At 34.9% G+C, this 19,984-nt stretch overlaps 1 protein-coding gene across 6 annotated transcripts in view; it reads left to right on the plus strand.

Moving 5' to 3' along the window:
- Positions 1-19,984, plus strand: part of TCERG1 (transcription elongation regulator 1) — a 73,840-nt gene that overhangs the window by 33,009 nt on the left and 20,847 nt on the right. For 4 of the 6 annotated variants that reach the window (XR_008375149.1, XM_053565991.1, XM_053565994.1 and 1 more), the window contains 7 exons: positions 2,644-2,804; positions 4,268-4,324; positions 4,434-4,500; positions 5,546-5,596; positions 6,995-7,130; positions 7,937-8,026; positions 17,910-18,028. Coding sequence is in view for 5 of the 6 variants with exons in the window: in XM_053565991.1 (XP_053421966.1) it covers positions 2,644-2,804; positions 4,268-4,324; positions 4,434-4,500; positions 5,546-5,596; positions 6,995-7,130; positions 7,937-8,026; positions 17,910-18,028 (681 nt within the window). In the remaining variant the exon portion in view is untranslated. The remainder of the gene's footprint in view (positions 1-2,643; positions 2,805-4,267; positions 4,325-4,433; positions 4,501-5,545; positions 5,597-6,994; positions 7,131-7,936; positions 8,027-17,909; positions 18,029-19,984) is intronic. The other 2 variants (XM_053565992.1, XM_053565995.1) reach the window with 1 other exon arrangement.

Raw genomic sequence — 19,984 nt, forward strand, 5'->3', positions numbered from 1 at the left:
TATTGTACCTTTTCTTTCTTTCTTTCCTTTCTTTTTTTTTTTAGCTATCTGCTATCAAGGTCTTTTTGCTTTATTTTTGATTTTCACCCATTTGTCTTATGTGTAGTCCTGGTTTTCTTGAAGTTTATCCTATTTGGGGTTTGCTGAGCTTCTTTCACATGTATTTAACATTCTTTAACATATATTTGCTTTTTAACAAATTGGAAGATATTTTTGGCCATTATGTCCTCAAATTTTTTTCTGCCTCATTCTCTTTCTGCTCCTTTTGGAACCTCATGATATGCATAGTAGACATTTTGTTACAGTTCCATAGGTTCTTGAGGCTCTGTTCAGAACTGTCAGGTGGGATAATTATTGGTTCATCCTCTGGGTTACTGATTGTTTCCTCTGCCATCTCTGTTTTGTTCTTGAGCCAATCAAGTGAAATTTCATTTATTTTTGATTTCTAAAATTTTTCTTTCTATTTTTTTTTTTAAGACAGGGTTTCAACCCGTGGCCCCGGGTAGAGTGCTGTGGCGTCACAGCTCACAGCAACCCCAAACCCTTGGGCATACGCGATTCTTTTGCCTCAGCCTCCCAAGTAGCTGGGACTACAGGTGCCCGCCACAACTCTTGGCTATTTTTTGGTTGTAATTGTTGTTTGACGGGCCTGGGCTGGATTCAAACCCTCTAGCTCTGGTGTATGTGGCTGGTGTGCCCTAGCTGCTTGAGCTAGAGGCGCTGAGCCTAATTTCTAAAATTTTTGTTTTTTTTATTTGTTTTAACTAAAGTACACACTTTATTCCAATGTCACTTGACCTATGTTGACCAATTTTTTTGTTTTTGTTATAGAATCCATCCATGATACCACATCACATCCAGGAATCATATTTCCTTAGGTTTCTCCAGACTATAAGAGTTTCTCGGACTTTCTTTGTTTTTGATGAGTTTGATCGTTTTGAGGAGCGTTGGTCAAGTAGTTTGCAGGGTATCTCTTAGTTTGGATTTGTCTGATGGTTTTCTCATAATTAGACTGGGTTTGTGGGGGACGGGGAAGAAGACCACAGACACAAATTGCTGTCTTTATTTTTGATTGTATTCTATTCTGTTAAAGGTACATATATCAACATGACTTATTGCTATTGATATTGACCAGGCTGTGGTACTGTCTGCCAGATTTCTCTATTGAAGAGTTACCCCCACACCCCTTGCCCCTGTTTTATACTGTACTCTCTCTGACTAACCTTGTTCACCTAAATAAATAAATAAATAGGTCACTGCCAAGGATAGCAGAGATAAAGGGGAGCTTAGATGAAAGCCTGAGGAAGGTAGGAAAGTACAAAGCCCGAGGCTATTCTGCTTTGAGTTTATTTTTTCCTCCCTAAAATTTTTATTTTTTATGGTTTTATTTCTCTACTGAGAACTCCTGTCTTTTCACTTCTTTTAAGTATTTTTCTTTTAGTCTCATGAAGTCTAGTTATTGTTGCTCCTAAGGTTTTTGTATGACTATTTCAACAGAGGATGCTTTGTCTGATAATTTCAACATTTAGGTGACCTTGGGCTTGACAAATGTTGATTAACTTTTGGTTATCTGGCCATGAAGCCCTCGTTTCTACTGGAGTTTTAGCTGCTTGTGCTACTACCACCATGCAGCTTTGCAACCTGGAGTTACCCTCAGGGCAGAGCTATCAGGTAGGGTAAAGTGGAAAATTTATTCCCTAAAATTTAGTTCTAAATTTTTACTGTCTTCCATACTTTTTTCTTTTGTTGTTGTTGTTGTTGTTTTTTTTTTTTTTAAGATTGTACAGAGTCTACAATCTTTTTTTTTTTTTTTTTGGTTAAAGTTTTCTACTTATAATTAATAGGACCAGTGGGCAATAGTGAGGTATGGTGGTATATGGTGCCCTAGCACAATTGATATGTCTCTTTACTTTTTATTGCAGATATAATTAGATCTTGCAGTCTTCATGGAAGGTTGCATTTGAGTATATAATTTTAGCGTCTGTTAAAAAATAGTAAGAAGGGTGGTACCTGTGGCTCAGTGGGTAGGGCGCCGGTCCCATATACCGAGGGTGGTGGGATTGAATCTGGCCCCAGCCAAAGTGCAACAACAAAAAAATAGCCAGGCGTTGTGGGGGCATCTGTAATCCCAGCTACTCGGGAGGCTGAGGCAAGAGAATCACCTAAACCCAAGAGCTGGAGGTTGCTGTGAGCTGTGATGCTACAGCACTCTACGAAGGGTGATAAAGTGAGACTCTGTCTCTTAAAAAAATTAAGTACATAGTAGGGTGTTAATGGTCTGTCCTTTAGTCTTAGAACTGCTTAATGGCATTATTATTGACTTATTAAATCGATCCTTTGTGGTAGTTAAAAACTTACTACTCTCAAAATGAGTGTACAAAGCCGGCTTCCTAAGCACCCTGAACTCTGATCACAAATTGCTTTGTATTGTCCTGTTTATCTTGATGAATACGTTGAGCTGCTGTTTTTACCTTCTTTAACTGTCTTCTGTTCTAAAAGACATCTTTATAAATAATTATTGCATAAGGAACATATCCTTCCTTACTACCTTCCTTTTCCCCCTTTGACGGGTTGATAGTAGCAGATGATCTAACCACAAAATATGTTCTCTAACGTAAAAAATTATTTTGAATCAATTCTTAGGTGTGTTGTTTGGACCGGTGATGAACGGGTTTTCTTTTATAATCCTACCACTCGACTTTCTATGTGGGACCGACCTGATGATCTGATTGGAAGGGCAGATGTTGACAAAATTATTCAGGAGCCCCCTCATAAAAAAGGAATGGAAGACATGAAGAAACTAAGTGAGTTTTAAATCAGGAATGTATCTATTAATTTTAACAATTTTTTAATATCTTGAGAAAAAATGTGAAGGCCCTATACAAACTTTTATTTTTCAAGAAATTTTTAAGGAAATTAAAAAAAAAACAACCCTGCCTAATGGTTTGAGTGAAATAAGAGGGATTTAAAATTAAGAATTTGGGTGAGATTATGTTTTTTAAAAGATGTATATTTTAAATTTATTCTCAAGACTTTGACCGAGTTTAAGATCTGTTGGTACTGTTGCTGCTTGCTGCTTATAGTAATAATACTACCAAAGCGCTCCTTAGTGAGCCTTTCAGCATCTTTTGTGATTAGTAACAAGTTTTTGAGTTATCAAAACCGTCCAGAGCTTTAAAAAAATATTTTATTTTCTAAAATTTTGTATTTCAAAATACAAAGATTTAGTCTTTGAATCAGATGATTATAATAATCCTTATTCCTGAGAATATAGACACCTAAATCTTACTAAGAGATTATCTTTTCCAGTGTATTGAGTGTATATAAATTTGTACAATTTTTGTTGTGTATTTCTTGTTGGTAATTTGCCCTTATACTGACATGATTGTGTTTTTATTGAACCCTGGCCTCCATGTAGTACAGAAGCAAGACAAATGAATCTTTTAACATTTACAATGAAATAAATGCTAATATATATCATTTCTAGTGATTGAGAAATTTTCGTGTATAGTATATATGTGGTACTGACATTTCCCGCTTACAGATAGTTTTTGAATCAGTGCAACCTTGCCTGTCTGGTGCTGAAGGTAATAGGCACCTCTCTAGCAATATTTATGATATTAATGATACTTTATAATCATAGTATTGGATGAGACTGAGAAAGTATGTGATTTGCTTTTGTTTTATATGAGTTTTTTTTTTTTTTTGGAGACAGAGTCTCATTATGTTGTTCTCTGTAAAGTGCTATAGTGTCATAGCTCACAGCAACCTCAGACTCTTGGGCTTAAGCTGTTCTCTTGCCTCAGACTCCCAAGTAACTGGGACTACAGGCCCCTGCCACAGTGCCTGGCTGGCTATTTTGTTGCAGTTCTCATTGTTTGTTTAGCTGGTCTGGGCTGGGTTCCAACCTGCTACCCATAACCACTGTGCTATGGGTGCTGAGCCATGATTTTATTTTCAAACACTTGATTTATTCATTTGATAAGCACATTAATATGAATCATAAAAAGGTAATTAAATCCCGAGTCAAGAAAGTTTATATATTTATAGATTTAAGGTTTGGGCAAGAAACTATTCAAAATGAATTGGAAATTTCATGTAAAAGGAGGATAAATAGAGGAAGTATAGAATTATTATGCTTTGTTTAATGTTTTATAAAGGAATGAATATTGAGAGGTGGGTATTTTATACAAATGGTAATTTAAAAAGAAATTTGTGAAATATATGCAATAACTATTCATAACAATATTTGTAATGTTTTTGCCAGGGCATCCAACCCCAACAATGCTGTCCATCCAAAAGTGGCAATTCTCTATGAGTGCAAGTGAGTAAACTAATTATAAATTATAGCTTCTATTTAATACTATTCAAGTATTCTGGTAGTGATTAGCTGAAGAATTCATGGCTAAATATTTTAATTGAATTTTGTTCAGTTAAAGAAGAACAAGAACTAATGGAAGAAATTAATGAAGATGAGCCTGTTAAAGCAAAAAAACGGAAGTAAGTAGTACATATAGTTTGTGTAATTCAGGTAGATTATACCTTTTAAAAATTTGATTAGGTCATGATCAGTTTGTGACTGTAATAAACAGTTAATGTGAATACTGTTAGGAGACAGAAGTCATGATTATACTCTTAGGCCTGATAATAAATAGCTTTGTTTTATAGTGTAGAACACGTGTCCCTTCTGTTGCTAGATTTATAAAAGATTTGATTATTCAAATATGTATTATGAAGCCAAATGACACTTTCGAAATTAATTCTCTTCAGAAATTTATTAGGTCTGAATTATATAAATCAGTTTCTTACTGGATATAGATAGATCTCAACAGATATAATTCCAGAGATCTCACAATAACAGACACAGACTTCTCTCTCATTATTACCTTGTATCTTTCCTAGTCCTTGAGTCTGTTGTCATTACTATTTGGTAGAGTGAACTGGTGGGCTTAAGAAGTGCTCTGAGAGAAAGAATGTTAGAAGTTAAAGCATTAGCTTGACCAATGCTCTAGAGTTATGTAAAATGTAAATGTTACTTACTGTGGGAGGTGGAGGGGTGGGATAGAAGGGGGGTGTGTTTGGGGGGGCATGGGACCATTATTTAGCAGCAAAAAGGAAACTTTAAAGACATATTAGAGACTGGTTAATCATGGTCCTTATCTGAAAAGGACAGATTGAATGCAGCCAAATTATGGCAAGGAAATCAGTAAGACAACCCCTGTGAAGGGTGGTTCTTCTTTAAAAATTTGTTCATTGGCAACAATATTAAATAAATTAAAATAATTCATAATTATTGCTGTATTTTCATTTTTGCAATTGACTTTAGTTTTTGACCAAATGTATTTTTATTAGTTGTAATTAAATGATTTTGTGTTCTTTTAAAAAATCTAGACTAAGACACGTTTTCTTAATTATTGTAAATGACTGTATTCATTCTGTTTATGTATCATAACTTTGGATGTTTCTACAATGTTAAACTTTTAGGTTGTTTTTAATTGTTTGTTCTTATAGACAACTCTGTAAGGTTTTTAACTGCTTTTATCAGGAGAATGTCAAAGAAGTCCTTTATGTGGATTGCCCGAGCTTCTCTATTTAGGTACAAAGCTAAAAGCCTGTTTTTCCTGGCTTAGTTTTTCTTTTATTTCTTTTATTGAGATAGATAGTGATAGCTTGTATTGTGACATTTTCATTTAGTATAATTCTATAAAGGTTATTTGTTTTCATTAGTTATTATATTTCTTGGATGTCTTTTAACTCTTTATTTGAATAGTTCTTAAATAAATTATTATAAGAGGAAATATTGTTTGGCAAATTGCTTTTACCTGTTTGTTTTGTGCATATCTTAGGTCACAGACTATCTCGCTAAGTTCCTGCAGGTCATGGACTATGTCTTCTGTTTCTTTTGATTCATTCCCTAAGTTGCTAATTACCTCTCACTTGAATTTGTGGGTTAGCCTTATTTCCATTTAAATCTCCTGGGCTACCTACAGTTCCCTATATAGCATGCTTTTGAATTTCCAGTTACTTTCTTTTCCTAGTTCCCTTAAATTTGTATAGAGAATATGGGCCAATTTTAATAAAATTGGCAGATCATATTTAAGAAGTAAGATCTGCTGAAAAATACTCAAGTGTTATTAAATTACTTACTTTTTTGGATTATTTATGTGAATGGGCCTTTTTCACAGTGCATGTGTTTGAGAGGTGACTTGATTTTATGTTAAAATCTCACTTGAGTACTACACCGCAACAGGGTTGTCCTTAGCCCTGAGGTGCATTTTTGGAGGAACAAGAAGTAGTTTAGTCATTGATGAACAGTTCTAATTCCACCTAACTACTCCTGGGCCCATGTTGTTCTCTGGGACCTGTCCTCAGCTTAAATATCAACTTATCACCCAGAAAGTGAGTAATAAAAATGTCAGGTAGGTAAGGTGTATATCTCACATATTCACTTGGCCAAGTTTACAGATATTTTAATTTTATTTTCAAAATAAATGTTTGAGAGTACTAAAATGTAATACCACTTAATACCAATTTATATTAGTTTTAAAAATATTTTACATATTTAAAATGTAAAACATTTTGAAAAATAGTTTTTTTCTATATTATCTGAAGAACTAAAAAAAGTATTTTGTGCTGTTTATTCTAACACATAGTTTTACTACAGTGTTAGCTAAGCTTTTTTTTTCTTTTTAAAGTATTGCAGTTTACTTTTTGTGTATCAGTTACTGTTAGGGAGATACAGCACATTAAGGATATATATTTTTTCCCTAACAACGTAGCCATTGTAACATCATTGGAAGCTCATTTTAATTTTATTATTATAATGAAAGTTGTTTATTCCTTAAAGTTCATTTGAAACACTCAATTTAATTTGTTTTTGCCAAAAAATATGCTGCTCAGTAGTGAGTCTTGGAAATTCCATTGATTTTAATAATTTAGTAAGATCTGTTATTAATATTTTGTCAATTGATGCCTTATATTTTATTTTTTATAGGAGAGACGATAATAAAGACATTGATTCAGAGAAAGAAGCTGCCATGGAAGCTGAAATTAAAGCTGCCCGAGAAAGGGCCATTGTCCCTCTGGAGGCTCGAATGAAGCAGTTCAAGGACATGCTGCTAGAGAGAGGGGTCAGAAAACAATCTTTGGGGGAGATATTTCTGTTTTGTATAAGTAATATAAATATGTCTTGCTAAAAGGTCAAATCTAAGGTTAGTGCTTATGTTGTGGGGGGGAGGGTGTTAAGGGAACCCTATCAAATTACTGTACATTTTGGGGAAACAGCCTATTGCTTGGCTCACATTTAACTAAATACCATTTTACTGTCCTTTTAAAGTATAACACTTAACATTTATTGGGTCATTAAATTTTGGTGAGTAATGTAAGACGAGTATTAATATTACAGAATGGCGGACTACTGGGATAGGTAAGGCATATATATATGATTATTCTTCCTTTAATATCTTCAGAATGGCTTTTGGTTAAAAGAGAACTGATACATTATGATATTATTAGAAGCTTAATTGAGAAGGGTTTTCAACTTTTGGGTTTATAGTCACTGATCATTTGAATAAAGTTATTCAATTTTAAATCACAGAATTGTTCACAAGTTGAGAGCAAGCATGGGAAATCAAAATGCAAATCTTCAAGGCTTTTTCTGATGTACTGATTTTTAAAATGTCACACAGTAGTGGTAATTTTAATGAGTAATTGGTGTGTGTTATTTCTATGTAATATAGAAATGTTCAGAGCCAATTAGTGTTAGAGTTTTACTTTTGCTAGCCTCCCACTGCTTGTCATTTATTAGTGATGGAAACGTCAGTATGGTTTTTATGTCTCCTTTATAAACAGATATCCTGTAGATTTCAAGCTAAATTATGACCTTTATGTTTTTAGAACAAACTTAATCATGAGGCAATACATTTTTATTTTAAAGGTATCTGCTTTTTCAACATGGGAGAAGGAGTTGCACAAGATAGTTTTTGATCCTCGGTATTTACTTCTCAATCCTAAAGAGAGAAAACAGGTAAAAGGAAAATGACCTTATTTAGGAAATGTATATCTCTTGCCACCATAATTTTTAAATTGTAAGGAATAAAGTATCATTCTTTTTCCCCATAACAGTACTTCAAAAGATTATCTTGCATCTTAGAGCACAGTCAGCTGTATGTCTGTGGACATTTCTGCCACAGAAATATGTGGGTAGTTTTACCCTTATGATCCTGGCTATTGTGTAACTGTTTTATACTTGTGCCTTATACACTGAGTGTTGGTATGGCTTTAAAATTCATTTCACATGCATTTATTATTACTGTCCTTTTGGGGCAAATGATGCAAATTTGAGTAGAAAAATAGCAAAATACAGATGAGTAAAAAGGAAAAATAACCCTGTAGTCCTGTCTATCCCAACGGATATGACCACTTTCAAATTTACTGTGGTATATGTGTGTATATGTTACAGATAGACATTACTTTGAAGACATACATTTTTGATCTCATACATACCAGACACACAAAGTTCATATCTGAGTAGCATCTGTTAAAATAACAGTCTTCCTCCTATCAGAGGAATAAGGGTTAGTTCAGGGTTTCTGTTGAACTATAGTTGCAGACTGCAGTTGCCTTGTCCTGAGTTGCCATTTATTCCCATGATGATGCGTTGACATACTGTTTCATGGTGATTGCTCCTTCTAAGCATTGTACACCTCCAACATACATAATTTCTGAATTACCTGAACCATCCTGACAGTGAACTCTGTAAAACAGTGAGTATGTTTAACTCCTTGGTATAGTTCTGTTGAGCTGTAAGATTGTATTTCTAGTGTCATGACTGTAATAATTCTCTACCCAGTTGTGCCATTATGTATGTCTAATCTTGGACTTTGAGGAAGAGAAAAAATTTCTAGTGTGCCAGACATGTAGTACTTGTAATAGACACGGCATTCCAAATAAAACTATTTGGAATCATGCGTTTCAACCCTTGCAGCTTTTAAAAATAAAACTATTTGTGTGTGATTATCTCATTCTCATCTCAGTTGAGGGTTATATCAAAACCTATAAATCAATCTTGAGTCTTTACTTTTCCCACTGTGTTTCTAGCCCATCAGCAAATCTACCTTCAAAAACTTTTCTAAATCTAACTACTTATTCATTATTTCCTCCACTAACAGCCTGATTTATGCCACTATGATCACCTCTTTTCACCTAATGTGATGTGAAGCTCCTAATAATCCATCTCCTTTACTTCTGTGCTTGCACCTCTGTAGTCACGTTTCTTTCCCATTCAGCAACTGGACTAATTTTGAAGTTTAAATTATGTCAGTGTTCCCTTGCAAAAAAACTTTACATTGTTTATTTCATTTAGGATAATATTGAAACTTTTTTTATGGTCTCTAACATTCTGCATATATGCATGCCTATATACCTTTTTTCTAAACAAAAACCAACCAGAATGTATTGGATATACATCACAAGGGCTCATCCAGAGCCTAAATTAAAAACAACAACAACAAAAATAATACCACAGCCCAAGATACAGAGTCCTATACAGAAATCAAGGAAAGGACAAGACAATTGAAAGAGAAAATAAAAAGACAACACAGGAAGAGGCTGGGTAGCCTGGGTCAGGACACCTGACTAGATACCTGCTTTTTTTTTTTTTTTTTAATTAAATCATAGCTATGTACATTGGTATGATCATGGGACATCATACACTAGCTTCATAGACCATTTGACACATTTTCATCACAATGGTTAACATAGCCTTCCTTGTAGATACCTGCTTTGAATGGATTTCTTGTAGGTACTTGTGTATTCAAATGGCTATTTATACAAGGTTCTCCTAGCAGTTTCTGAACAAAAAGCAGGATGGTCCTGACATCATATTGGGCAGATTAGTTGTCCTTCAGGATGTCCAGACAGATGTTACCCTGGGTGTCCACAATGGGGTGGTAGTGGGGCACGAGGACCTTCACTGTGGGTACATTGTAAGGGTAATCACTGAGGAAATCTAAGGAAAGCTTATACCTTAGGTCTTCATATACTATGCCAGCTACTCCATAGGTGATCCTTACCTATTTGAAAAGGTTGTCTGATTCAAGAAAGGCAGAAATTCCTTTGTTGCCAGACATCATGAGGGTAATAAGCTCCTGCTGTAGCCTTTTGTCCCTGGGCCCTGGGCAGCATCTCCTCTGGGTTCATCAGGGTTTTAGGAAGCCATCCGAGTGGTGATTCTGGCAGGGAGATAGGAGTTTGGAAAACACGGTTGCGACTGCTCTATATACGTTTTGAAGCACTTCTTTAACGTTCATTCGTTTAGCTACACTGGCCTTGATATTACTTTAACAAAGCAGTTTCATTCTGATATTTGCTTTGCCTTCGTCTGGAATATTCTTCCTTCAGATGTTAGCATAGCCATCTCCATTTCATTAAGGTACTTTTCCAAGTGCCTTCTGATCAGTCTATCTAAATATTATCTATTTACCTCCGTTGCTTTGTTCATAAGTACTGATAGCTTTAATTCTCTAAAAGGATGTTGTTTATCAACCTGTCTTCTCTTCTTGTGACATATAAATTCTATAAGGACAGGAACTACCTGGAACAATGCCTAAATATCCCAAAGACTTATTCTTGGCATTGTTATAATTTTTGTTTGAGTGAAATTATAATTAATATATTGAGAACTACAGTCCTTCCTAATTTTAAAAGCATTCTATACGCTAATGGTGGTATGTCCTTAAGAGAAAGTATTATTCTGTTATTCTATTTTATGTAAAAACTACCTAAAGGTTCCCATGCCTTTTACATAGAATTTTCTTCTTACAACTGAAATACAAGACCCGAGGAAAGGGGGAACATTTGACATTGAAAAAATATTTTTTTGACTGTTTGGTTTTATTATTTGCATAGGAGTATAAAATCAAGGAAAAACCAGAAGAGTGCTAGGTTATATATTTGCACTTTGTAATGAATTTCATATTTGAAAATTATACTTTAATTTTAAAAATGCTAACAACAATGGAAGTACCTTATAATATAAAATTACATTTCATTTCTGACTCTAGTTATTATAAGAGATGTAAATTTGTTATACTATTAACCATAAATCTTAACTTACAATATTCATTACCATTTTGATAAGAATTGACTTAAAGGGTCATAAATGTTTTTATTTATTGCCTAATTTCATTGAACAGCATTTTCCAAAAAAACTCAGACTATTTCCATGCTTACATAGGCTCTAATGTAGATAGTAGCAAATGCTAACACTTTAAGTAAGTTGTCTCTTATTTAAAAATACACATTACTGTGTATTTTCATTAAATGAAAATAAAGCTTTTCATTTAAGAACTGGAGCAAGACGAAGATGCCTACTTTTACTACTCTTGTTCAACATAGTACCAGAAGTCCTGGCCAGTGAAATTAGGCAAGAAAAATAAAGGATATCCAAATTTGAAAGGAGGAAGTCAAATTGTCCCTGCTCTAATATATAGAAAAACCTAAATTCTCTATCCCAAAACTCTTAGAACTGATAAACTCAGTAAATTTTCATTATATAAAATTAATATCAAAAGTCAGAGGGTTTCTTAAAAAACAAAACTAGCTGAAAATAAGTGGAGAATTCTCTAATTCTCTACTTATTTAGCAAAAAATAGCAAAAGCTATTATTTCTCCTATTATTTTAGCAAAAAATAAGAAAACCTAAGAATAATTTAACTAGGGAGGTGGAAGACTTCTATAAGGAAACACTCATGAATGAAGTTGAAGAAGATGCAAATGGACGTCTCATGCTTGTGGGTTGGAAGAATTAATATTTTTTAAGTGACAGTACTGCCCAATGCAAACTGCAGATTCAGTGCAGTCCCTGACAAAATATCAGTGATAATTCTTCACAGAAGTAGAGACAAAAATCTTAAAATTGTTATGGAACCACAAAGGACCTCAAATGGCCAAAGCAATCTTGAGTAAAAAGAACAAAGCTGGAGGCACCATATTAGTAGACCTCAAAATATGCTACAAAACTATAGTAATCAGAATAGCATAGTAGGCATAAAAACTGATGCATGAATGAATGGAATAGTGAACCCAGAAATTAATTTTGATATCTACAGCCTATTGAATTTTGACAAAGGTGCCAAAATTAATCTGGGGAGGGCAATCTCTTTAATAAATGGTGCTGGGAAAACTGGATCTCCATGTACAAAAGAATAAAACAGAACACCACTTCTCACCCTATATAAAAAACAAAATAGCGGGGCAGCGCTTGTGGCTCAGTGAGTAGGGCACCGGCCCCATATGCCGAGGGTGGCGGGTTCAAACCCAGCCCCGGCCAAACTGCAGTAAAAAAATAAAAATAGCCGGGCGTTGTGGCGGGCGCCTGTAGTCCCAGCTGCTTGGGAGGCTGAGGCAAGAGAATCGCGTAAGCCCAAGAGTTAGAGGTTGCTGTGAGCCGTGTGACGCCACGGCACTCTACCTGAGGGCGGTACAGTGAGACTCTTGTCTCTACAAACAAACAAACAAAATAGCTCAAAGACTTAAATGTAGTACCTGAAATGATAAAACTACTAGAGGAATCATAGAAGCACTTCAGAACATTGATTGGTCTGGAAAAAGATTTTATGAATAAGCCCTCAAGCAAAGGTAACAAAAGCAAAAATAAACAATTGGGATTATATCAAACAGAAAAGCTTCTGGACAGTCAAGGAAAATCAACAGAGTGAAAAGAATCCTACAGAATGGGAGAAAATATTTGCAAACTTCTTATCCAACAAGGGATTAATATCCAGAGTATATAAGGAACTTAAATATCTCAGTAGCAAAACAATCTGATGTAAAAATGGGCAAGCAGTCTCAACAGACATTTCTCAGAAGATATTGAAATGGCCAACAAATATATGAAGAAATGCTCAACATTACTAATTATAGGGGAAATTCAAATCAAAACCATAGTGAGGTATCATCTTCTTCAGTTAGGATGCCGTTGGTAAAAAGACAAGCAATAACAGATCGCAGGCCAGGTTGATAGGAATGTGAGTACAGCCACTAGGCAGAAGATTATGGAAGTTCCTCAGAAAACTACAAATAGAACTACTATATAATTCAGTAATCCCACTACTGAGCATTTATAAGAAGGAAGGCAAATCATTATATTGAAGAGATAACTACATCCCCGTGTTTATTGCAGCACTTTTCACAAAGCCAAGGTATAGAATCAACCTAGGTGTCCAACAACAGAAAATGTGGTATATGTGCGTAGTGGAATACTCTTCAGCCACAAAAAAGGATGAAATCCTGCCACTCATAGCAATATGGATGGAAATGGAGAGGACATTATGTTCCGAGAAATAAACAGAAATAGAAAGTTAAACACTACCTCTTCTCGTTGCTGTGTGGAAACTGAAAAGGTTGATCTCATCGGTTAAAGTAAAAGATAGAGCAGGGCAGGAGAGGCTCGGAAGGGCAGGGCAAAGAGAGGAGTAGGAGAGGTTTGTTAAAAGGTACAAAATTACAGCCAAATGAGGAATAACTTCTGTTGTTCTATGGTGCTATAAAATGACTATAATTAACAATAATACATAGTCTGAAATAGCCAGGAGGGAGGCTATTGAACATTCCCTGCACAAATGATAAATGTTTGAGATGCTAATTACCCTGATCTGGTCTCTATACACTATATGTATTGAAACATCACTGTGTATCCCATGAATATATACAATTATTTTTAGTTCATTCGAAATGTTTTTTGAAAGCCCTGCCTACGAACCCTAATAAAAACCAGAAGAAACATTTACATATATATTATTCCGAGCTTTTGGATATTGATGATGTTACAGTGTGGTAATCCATTATCAATATGGTTGCTCAGCATTGTCCACTCACTTGGAACTGAATCGGTATCAAATTGCAAATTAAATTGATACAGGAATCAAGTAATAGTTTCCCATACTTTTAGTAAACTTATATTTTACTAAAGAAAAAATAGACATATAGAAAAGATTAAGTCATAAGTGAAATTCATAAAATTAGCATATTGTATAATTATGTTGATCAAAAAATGAAACATAACCAGGACCTCAGAAGCTGCCTTGAAGTATGGCATATTAAAGGGCTTTATGCTTATAGTCTTTTAATATGTATTTTTGTTTATGCCTATAAACATGAATTGTTCTTAAAACTCACACATTGTTAAAACAAGGAATTGTTCTTAAAACTCACACATGTTTATAGTAGTTGTTAAAACATTTTGTTCATGAATTAGTTTTAAGAAAATAACTGCTTAAAATAGGGAACTTAAAGCCCAGTGTGTTTATTGGGAAGCGTAACATAGTTAATTAGAAAGAAAGAATAGCAGAACTCCTAGTTTCTATGAAATGTTCATCTCAGAGAGTGATCCCCTACTTTGGTTTGGGACATCTCAAAGGAGGGGATGTAAAGTTCTTTCTAGCTTCTCAAAACAGTTAATAGACGTTCTTTTGGATTTTATATGTCATTTAATACTGAGTAAGAAAGTAAGTGCTAAAAAAGGAGTTGGAAACAATGATCTCTCCCTCCCCTTTCTGCATGCAGATTCTTGTGTATGATTAACTGCAATGCTGTATTTATCAGGTATTGACAGAGACCTATGTATCTAGCAGGAAGCTGATGAAGTAATTGTAGATAACAATAGTAGTTAGCCCTTATCCATGGGGGACATATTCAAGGTCCCCAGTGGATGCCTAAGAGTGAGGATAGTACTGAACCCTATAGAACAGTACAATTTTTTTCCTATACATACATGATAAAAGTTTGATTTATAAATTTGACACAGATTTACAACAGTAACAATAATAAAATAGAACAATTCTAACAATATACTGTAATAAAAGTTGAACACGGTCTTGCTATCTTAAAGTATCTTACTGTAGCTTTCTTTAGAAAGAAAGTATCTTTCTTTAGCTGGCCTGGGCCAGCTAACAACTGCAACAACAACAAATAGCGGGTGTTGTGGCCGACACTTGTAGTCCCAGCTACTTGGGAGGCTGAGGCAAGAGAATCGCCTAAGCCCAAGAGTTGAAGGTTGCTTGTGAGCTATGATGCCACGGCACTTTATTGAGGGCAACATATTAGGGAAAGTATTAGACTTCTGCCACAGTACTTTTATCATCCTGAAACATTTCTGCTAGAGCCCATCCTGGGGATTTCCTTCATCTTTTTTGCCAGGGTGTGTGCAAAGTCACCTGTTCTCTACATCCTAAGTCTTTCCTTCCTTGGTTTACTCTTTTCGACGCATTTTTTACTTTTGTAGCTTTTTGAGAGAGCATGCAAGGGAAGTTGATTTGAGGCCTAATGTATTTGAGAAAAAAGCACTTTATTATTCCTTTAAAAAAATTATTTGGCTAGTTAAAGGCATTGCCTGCTACTGATGTTTACTGTTGATTCTGAAGCCATTCTCTTACCTGTTCCTTTTTATGTAGACCCATTTGTTTTTCTTTCCCTATAAGCATGTAGGACTTCTCTTAGTCCTAGTATTCTAGAATGTCATGGTGATGTGTCTTAGTGAAACGGTCCATTGTGCAGGTATTTTGGGGGATTTTTAATATGAAAACTTTGATCTTTCAGTTCTGGGAGATTCTCTTATGTTACTTTTAAAAATTTGATTCTATTTTCTTTCTTTCTTAAAGTTTATTCTGGGAAAGACAATTTGCCTTCCTGGACTGTCCTAAAGTTTCTTTTCTCTCACATTTTCTCCCTTTGCTTTTTTTGTTTTCTGTCTCCGGATGATTTCTTACCTTTATTAACCAACTCTTCAATTAGATTTTATTTCTTCCATCTTTTAATTTCTAGGAGTGTGTGTGTGTGTGTGTGTGTGTGTGTGTGTGTGTGTGGTTTTCTTGGATTTTTGGGGTTGCCTTAGCTCTGTGAAGTTGTTTTAGAATTCTTTTTTCTTTTAAATTTTCATTTTCCTGCATAGTCTATTTCCACTAAGTTTTTTCTGTTTGGGGCTCTTTTTTCATGTTGAGGGATTCCTTGTTCCTCAGGTGTCTTGAAGACCTTGACTACTTATGATTAGGAATGGAACACTGAAATGTGGTTTGGCACACTTAGCATTTGGGCAGGCCCTCATGATTTTGGGAGTCACTACAGGATGGTATTTCTCAACCAGGAACAGTTTTGCCACTAGGAGATATTTTTGGTTGTTACAACTGAAGTGGGTGCATCTGGCATCTGATGTATAGAGGCCAGGAATACTGCTAATCAATTGGCCCAAAATATCATTAGTGCCAAGGTTGGGAAATCTGCAATAGAGTGATTTAGGCTGGTTTGTTGAGAATCCCCTGGAGCCATTGCTTTTTAGGGTAGTCATATTTCTAGTCTCTTGGTTGGAGAGTATAGAATCTTTCTGCTTTGGTTGTGAGAAAACTGTTAATATTTGGTTTGTAAGTGTTTGATTACTCTTCACAGTCTCAGTCCTCATTACCAGTTCATGTTTCTCCAGTTCAGAAGACACTTTGTTTTACCTTCTAAATCAGGGTCATTAGATTTTTTTTTCAGAGTATTTATTGTAGGGTATGTGGGCTATATAGTTTCTGTTGTAACTACTCTTTTAGTATGAAAGCAGCTACAGATACATGTAAAGGGATGAGCATGATCGTATTTAAATTAACCTTTATTTATGGACACTAAAATTCGAAGTTTATTTAATTTTCATGTGTCATGAAATTTTTTATTGATTTTTTTTCTGCAGTTCTTTAAAAATGTAAAAACAATTCTTTAAGTTGTATAAAATCAACCAGTAGGCCATGGTTTGCCAACTCTTTGCTATAGAGAATAAGCCATTTTCCTTTTAACTATGGTCTAGGAGTAGCAGTGCCAGAAACATAAAGCTGGTGAGAGAATCTGCCAGGTTACCTGCTTTGTAAATAGCCTTTCGTCAGTTAACTCCTTACTGTTGCTATGCTCCCGCCCCCCACTTCCATAGGTATCTGATGCTATCTATTCCTGAGCTACTGGAGGATTTTCTGGTTTAAAAAAAAAATAGGGTTGCTTTTTTGTTTCTTGACTGCTAGGTTATGTTCAGTTCTCTCACATCTTTCACATCTTTTGCCCCTTGTCCATCTGCTTTGCAACTCCCCCAGTTGCTATTTCCCTTTTTCTCATTTCCCTGTCATTATTGGTTTATGACTTAATAAAGAAAGAAATTCCTCTAGTATCATTTTATTAGGATTTAAAGAAGGTGAGGAGCAAGTATTGATTTCAGTTCATCATCTTAAGTATATATTATTAAGTGGGGAAAAAACAGAATAGATGTAAAGCGTAATCACATTTTGGTGAAAATAATTATGTTTAAGAGAAGGATAGAAATAAACTCTGGATTCCATACCACTGACATTTCTTTCTAGAAGGAATTGGGGAAGACTGTGATTTTTCTTAAACATTTCTAAATTGCTTGAAATGTTTATTATAATCATGTGTTTAATTTGTAATCGGGGAAAAAATCAGAGGCTTTTAAAAAACTTCTTGGGGTACTCTTGGCAGAAGAATGACCAGATACCCCAAAGTAAGGCAAATGTAAAACAAAGCTTATTGAGAAGCAGAGAGATAGGTTTACAGAATAACAGAAAGATAAAGGTTTACAGAGCAAGATACAATTGTTACAACAGAAAAGGGCAATTAGAGGCATTTTGCTATTTTCTTTTATTTGGGAAGCCAAAGCAGAGAGCTGTTGCTTGCGTAATTTCAATTAAGCTTTAAAGTGAGACTGGCTGTATATAACCTGCATATAATTATGTATAACTAGTATATTTTCCTATTATAGTTCGATCAAATGCATTAGTTTAACTTTTTAAAAAATAGATTGAAAATACTAATTTGATAGTTAAATTATCTATATGGAAGCCTAACTTGTCACATTGGTATTATTTTTTTAATAGGTGTTTGATCAGTATGTAAAGACCAGGGCAGAGGAAGAACGCAGGGAAAAGAAAAATAAAATAATGCAAGCCAAGGAAGATTTCAAAAAAATGATGGAAGAAGCAAAATTTAATCCAAGGTATGTTTGTTCATTTCTATCAAATATCAAAGTTGTATATTTCTCTTAAGATCAGTTTAAGAAAAATAAAAATATATACACATGTATATTGATTATTGGTTTCTGTCTTTATTTTATGTTATTATTATTATTATTATTATTATTATTTTGCAGTTTTTGGCTGGGGCTGGGTTTGAACCCGCCACCTCCAGTATATGGGGCCGGTGCCCTACTCCTTTGAGCCACAGGCGCCGCCCTTATTTTATTTTTTTAAGAGAGAGTCTTGCTTTGTTTTCTAGCTAGAGTGCAGTGGTATGTCATCATAGCTCACTGCGGCCTCTGACTTCTGGGATCCAGTGACCGTCTGCCTCAGCCTCCAAAGTATCAGTCACTACAGGCACATGCTACCATGCCCAGAAAAAATCTTTCTGTTTTTGAGTGATGGGGTCTCACTCTTAACCAGGCTGGTCTTAAGCTCCTTGAGCTCAAGCCATAACCCTGCCTCTGCCTCCCAGAGTCCTACGATTACAGGTGTGAGCCACCATGCTGGGCCAGTTTCTGCCTTTCTAATCTTGTTCTTAATATATTTCTTTGGAATCCCAGGTGCTCTGAGAAGGATATCTTTGATTTAAATGCTTTCCTGTGGAAACAAGTTATTCTCTAGAAACTGGTAAATTACAGAAAAGCTATTCTTATCTTTGTAAGGTTTTATACATAATAAATTGCAGAGAAGGACCTTTTACCACTTCATTTTCAAGGCTTTCTAGATTATGGTTTTGTTTGACATTTTTTAATTGATGGTTAATGTGTATTGAATACATGTAATCAGTTGACAAAAATGAGACATTTTAAACTTGTTTACAACAATAATGGCAGGAATTATTGGGTTTTAAAAATTTGTTTATGTGCACTTAAAGAATATACGTATGTACTTAATACATATTTGCAAACATACGTGTGCTTAAAGCATATGTTTTTTAAATATATGCACACACATTATCTCAGTGGGTCTTAGGAACAGCCAATATGAATTAGGTACCCATGTGATAACTATTTTACAGATAAGGAAAGTAAGCAAATTAGGTAGCTTGCCCAAGTGAAGCAGGATTTCATCTTGATTCCAGTGTCATACAGAATAGTATACATAGGGAATATTACTCTTATTTAGTTGTGATTGCAGTGATTAATAGGTTGCAGTACATATATCAGTAAATGGATACTTTCTAAAATTGTAAGGTAGAATCATGGAGTCTCTGGGTTAAGTGGCACTTTTTATAAAGTTCATATTATTTAAACAGTTATTTTTGTCCCTAGGGATAGGGAGCTCTAATGGTATTTGTGAAACTATATTTAGTATTATAATTTTACTTGAAATATGGAAGGAAACCTATGGTATTAAGATAAATTTTAGAAAATAAGGCTAATAAAGTACTGGTAGCTAAGAATATAGTATTCTTCAGGGGTAAGGTAATAGTGGTTCAGACTAAAGAAGGTCTTGAGCTTGTTCTGTTTTTTTTTTTTTTTTTTTTTTTTTTGTGAGATAGAGTCTCACTTTATCGCCCTCTGTTGAGTATCTTGGTGTCACAGCTCACAGCAACCTCCAACTCTTGGGCTTATGTGCTTCTCTTGCCTCCGCCTCCCAAGTAGCTGGGGCTACAGGCGCCTGCCATAACACCTGGCTATTTTTTTGTTGCAGTTGCCACTGCTGTTTTAGCTGACCGGGGCTGGGTTCAAACCTGCCACTCTCAGTATATGGGGCTGGCGCCCTACCCACTGAGCCACAGGTGCCGCCTGAGTTTGTTCTTAAGAATGAGTTCATGGGTCAAAGTAGTTGAGATTGGATTATAAAGATATTTGTGAGGGTCAATTGAGGAAATTTAAGTAAGAACTGAGTATTAGATGATATTAGAGAATTAATAATTTTTCTTAGGTACTGTGGTAATGGAGGATAAAGGCTTTACTTTCAGGAGTTACATG

Source organism: Nycticebus coucang, chromosome 17, assembly GCF_027406575.1.
Source record: "Nycticebus coucang isolate mNycCou1 chromosome 17, mNycCou1.pri, whole genome shotgun sequence".
NCBI classification, from domain to species: Eukaryota; Metazoa; Chordata; class Mammalia; order Primates; family Lorisidae; genus Nycticebus; species Nycticebus coucang.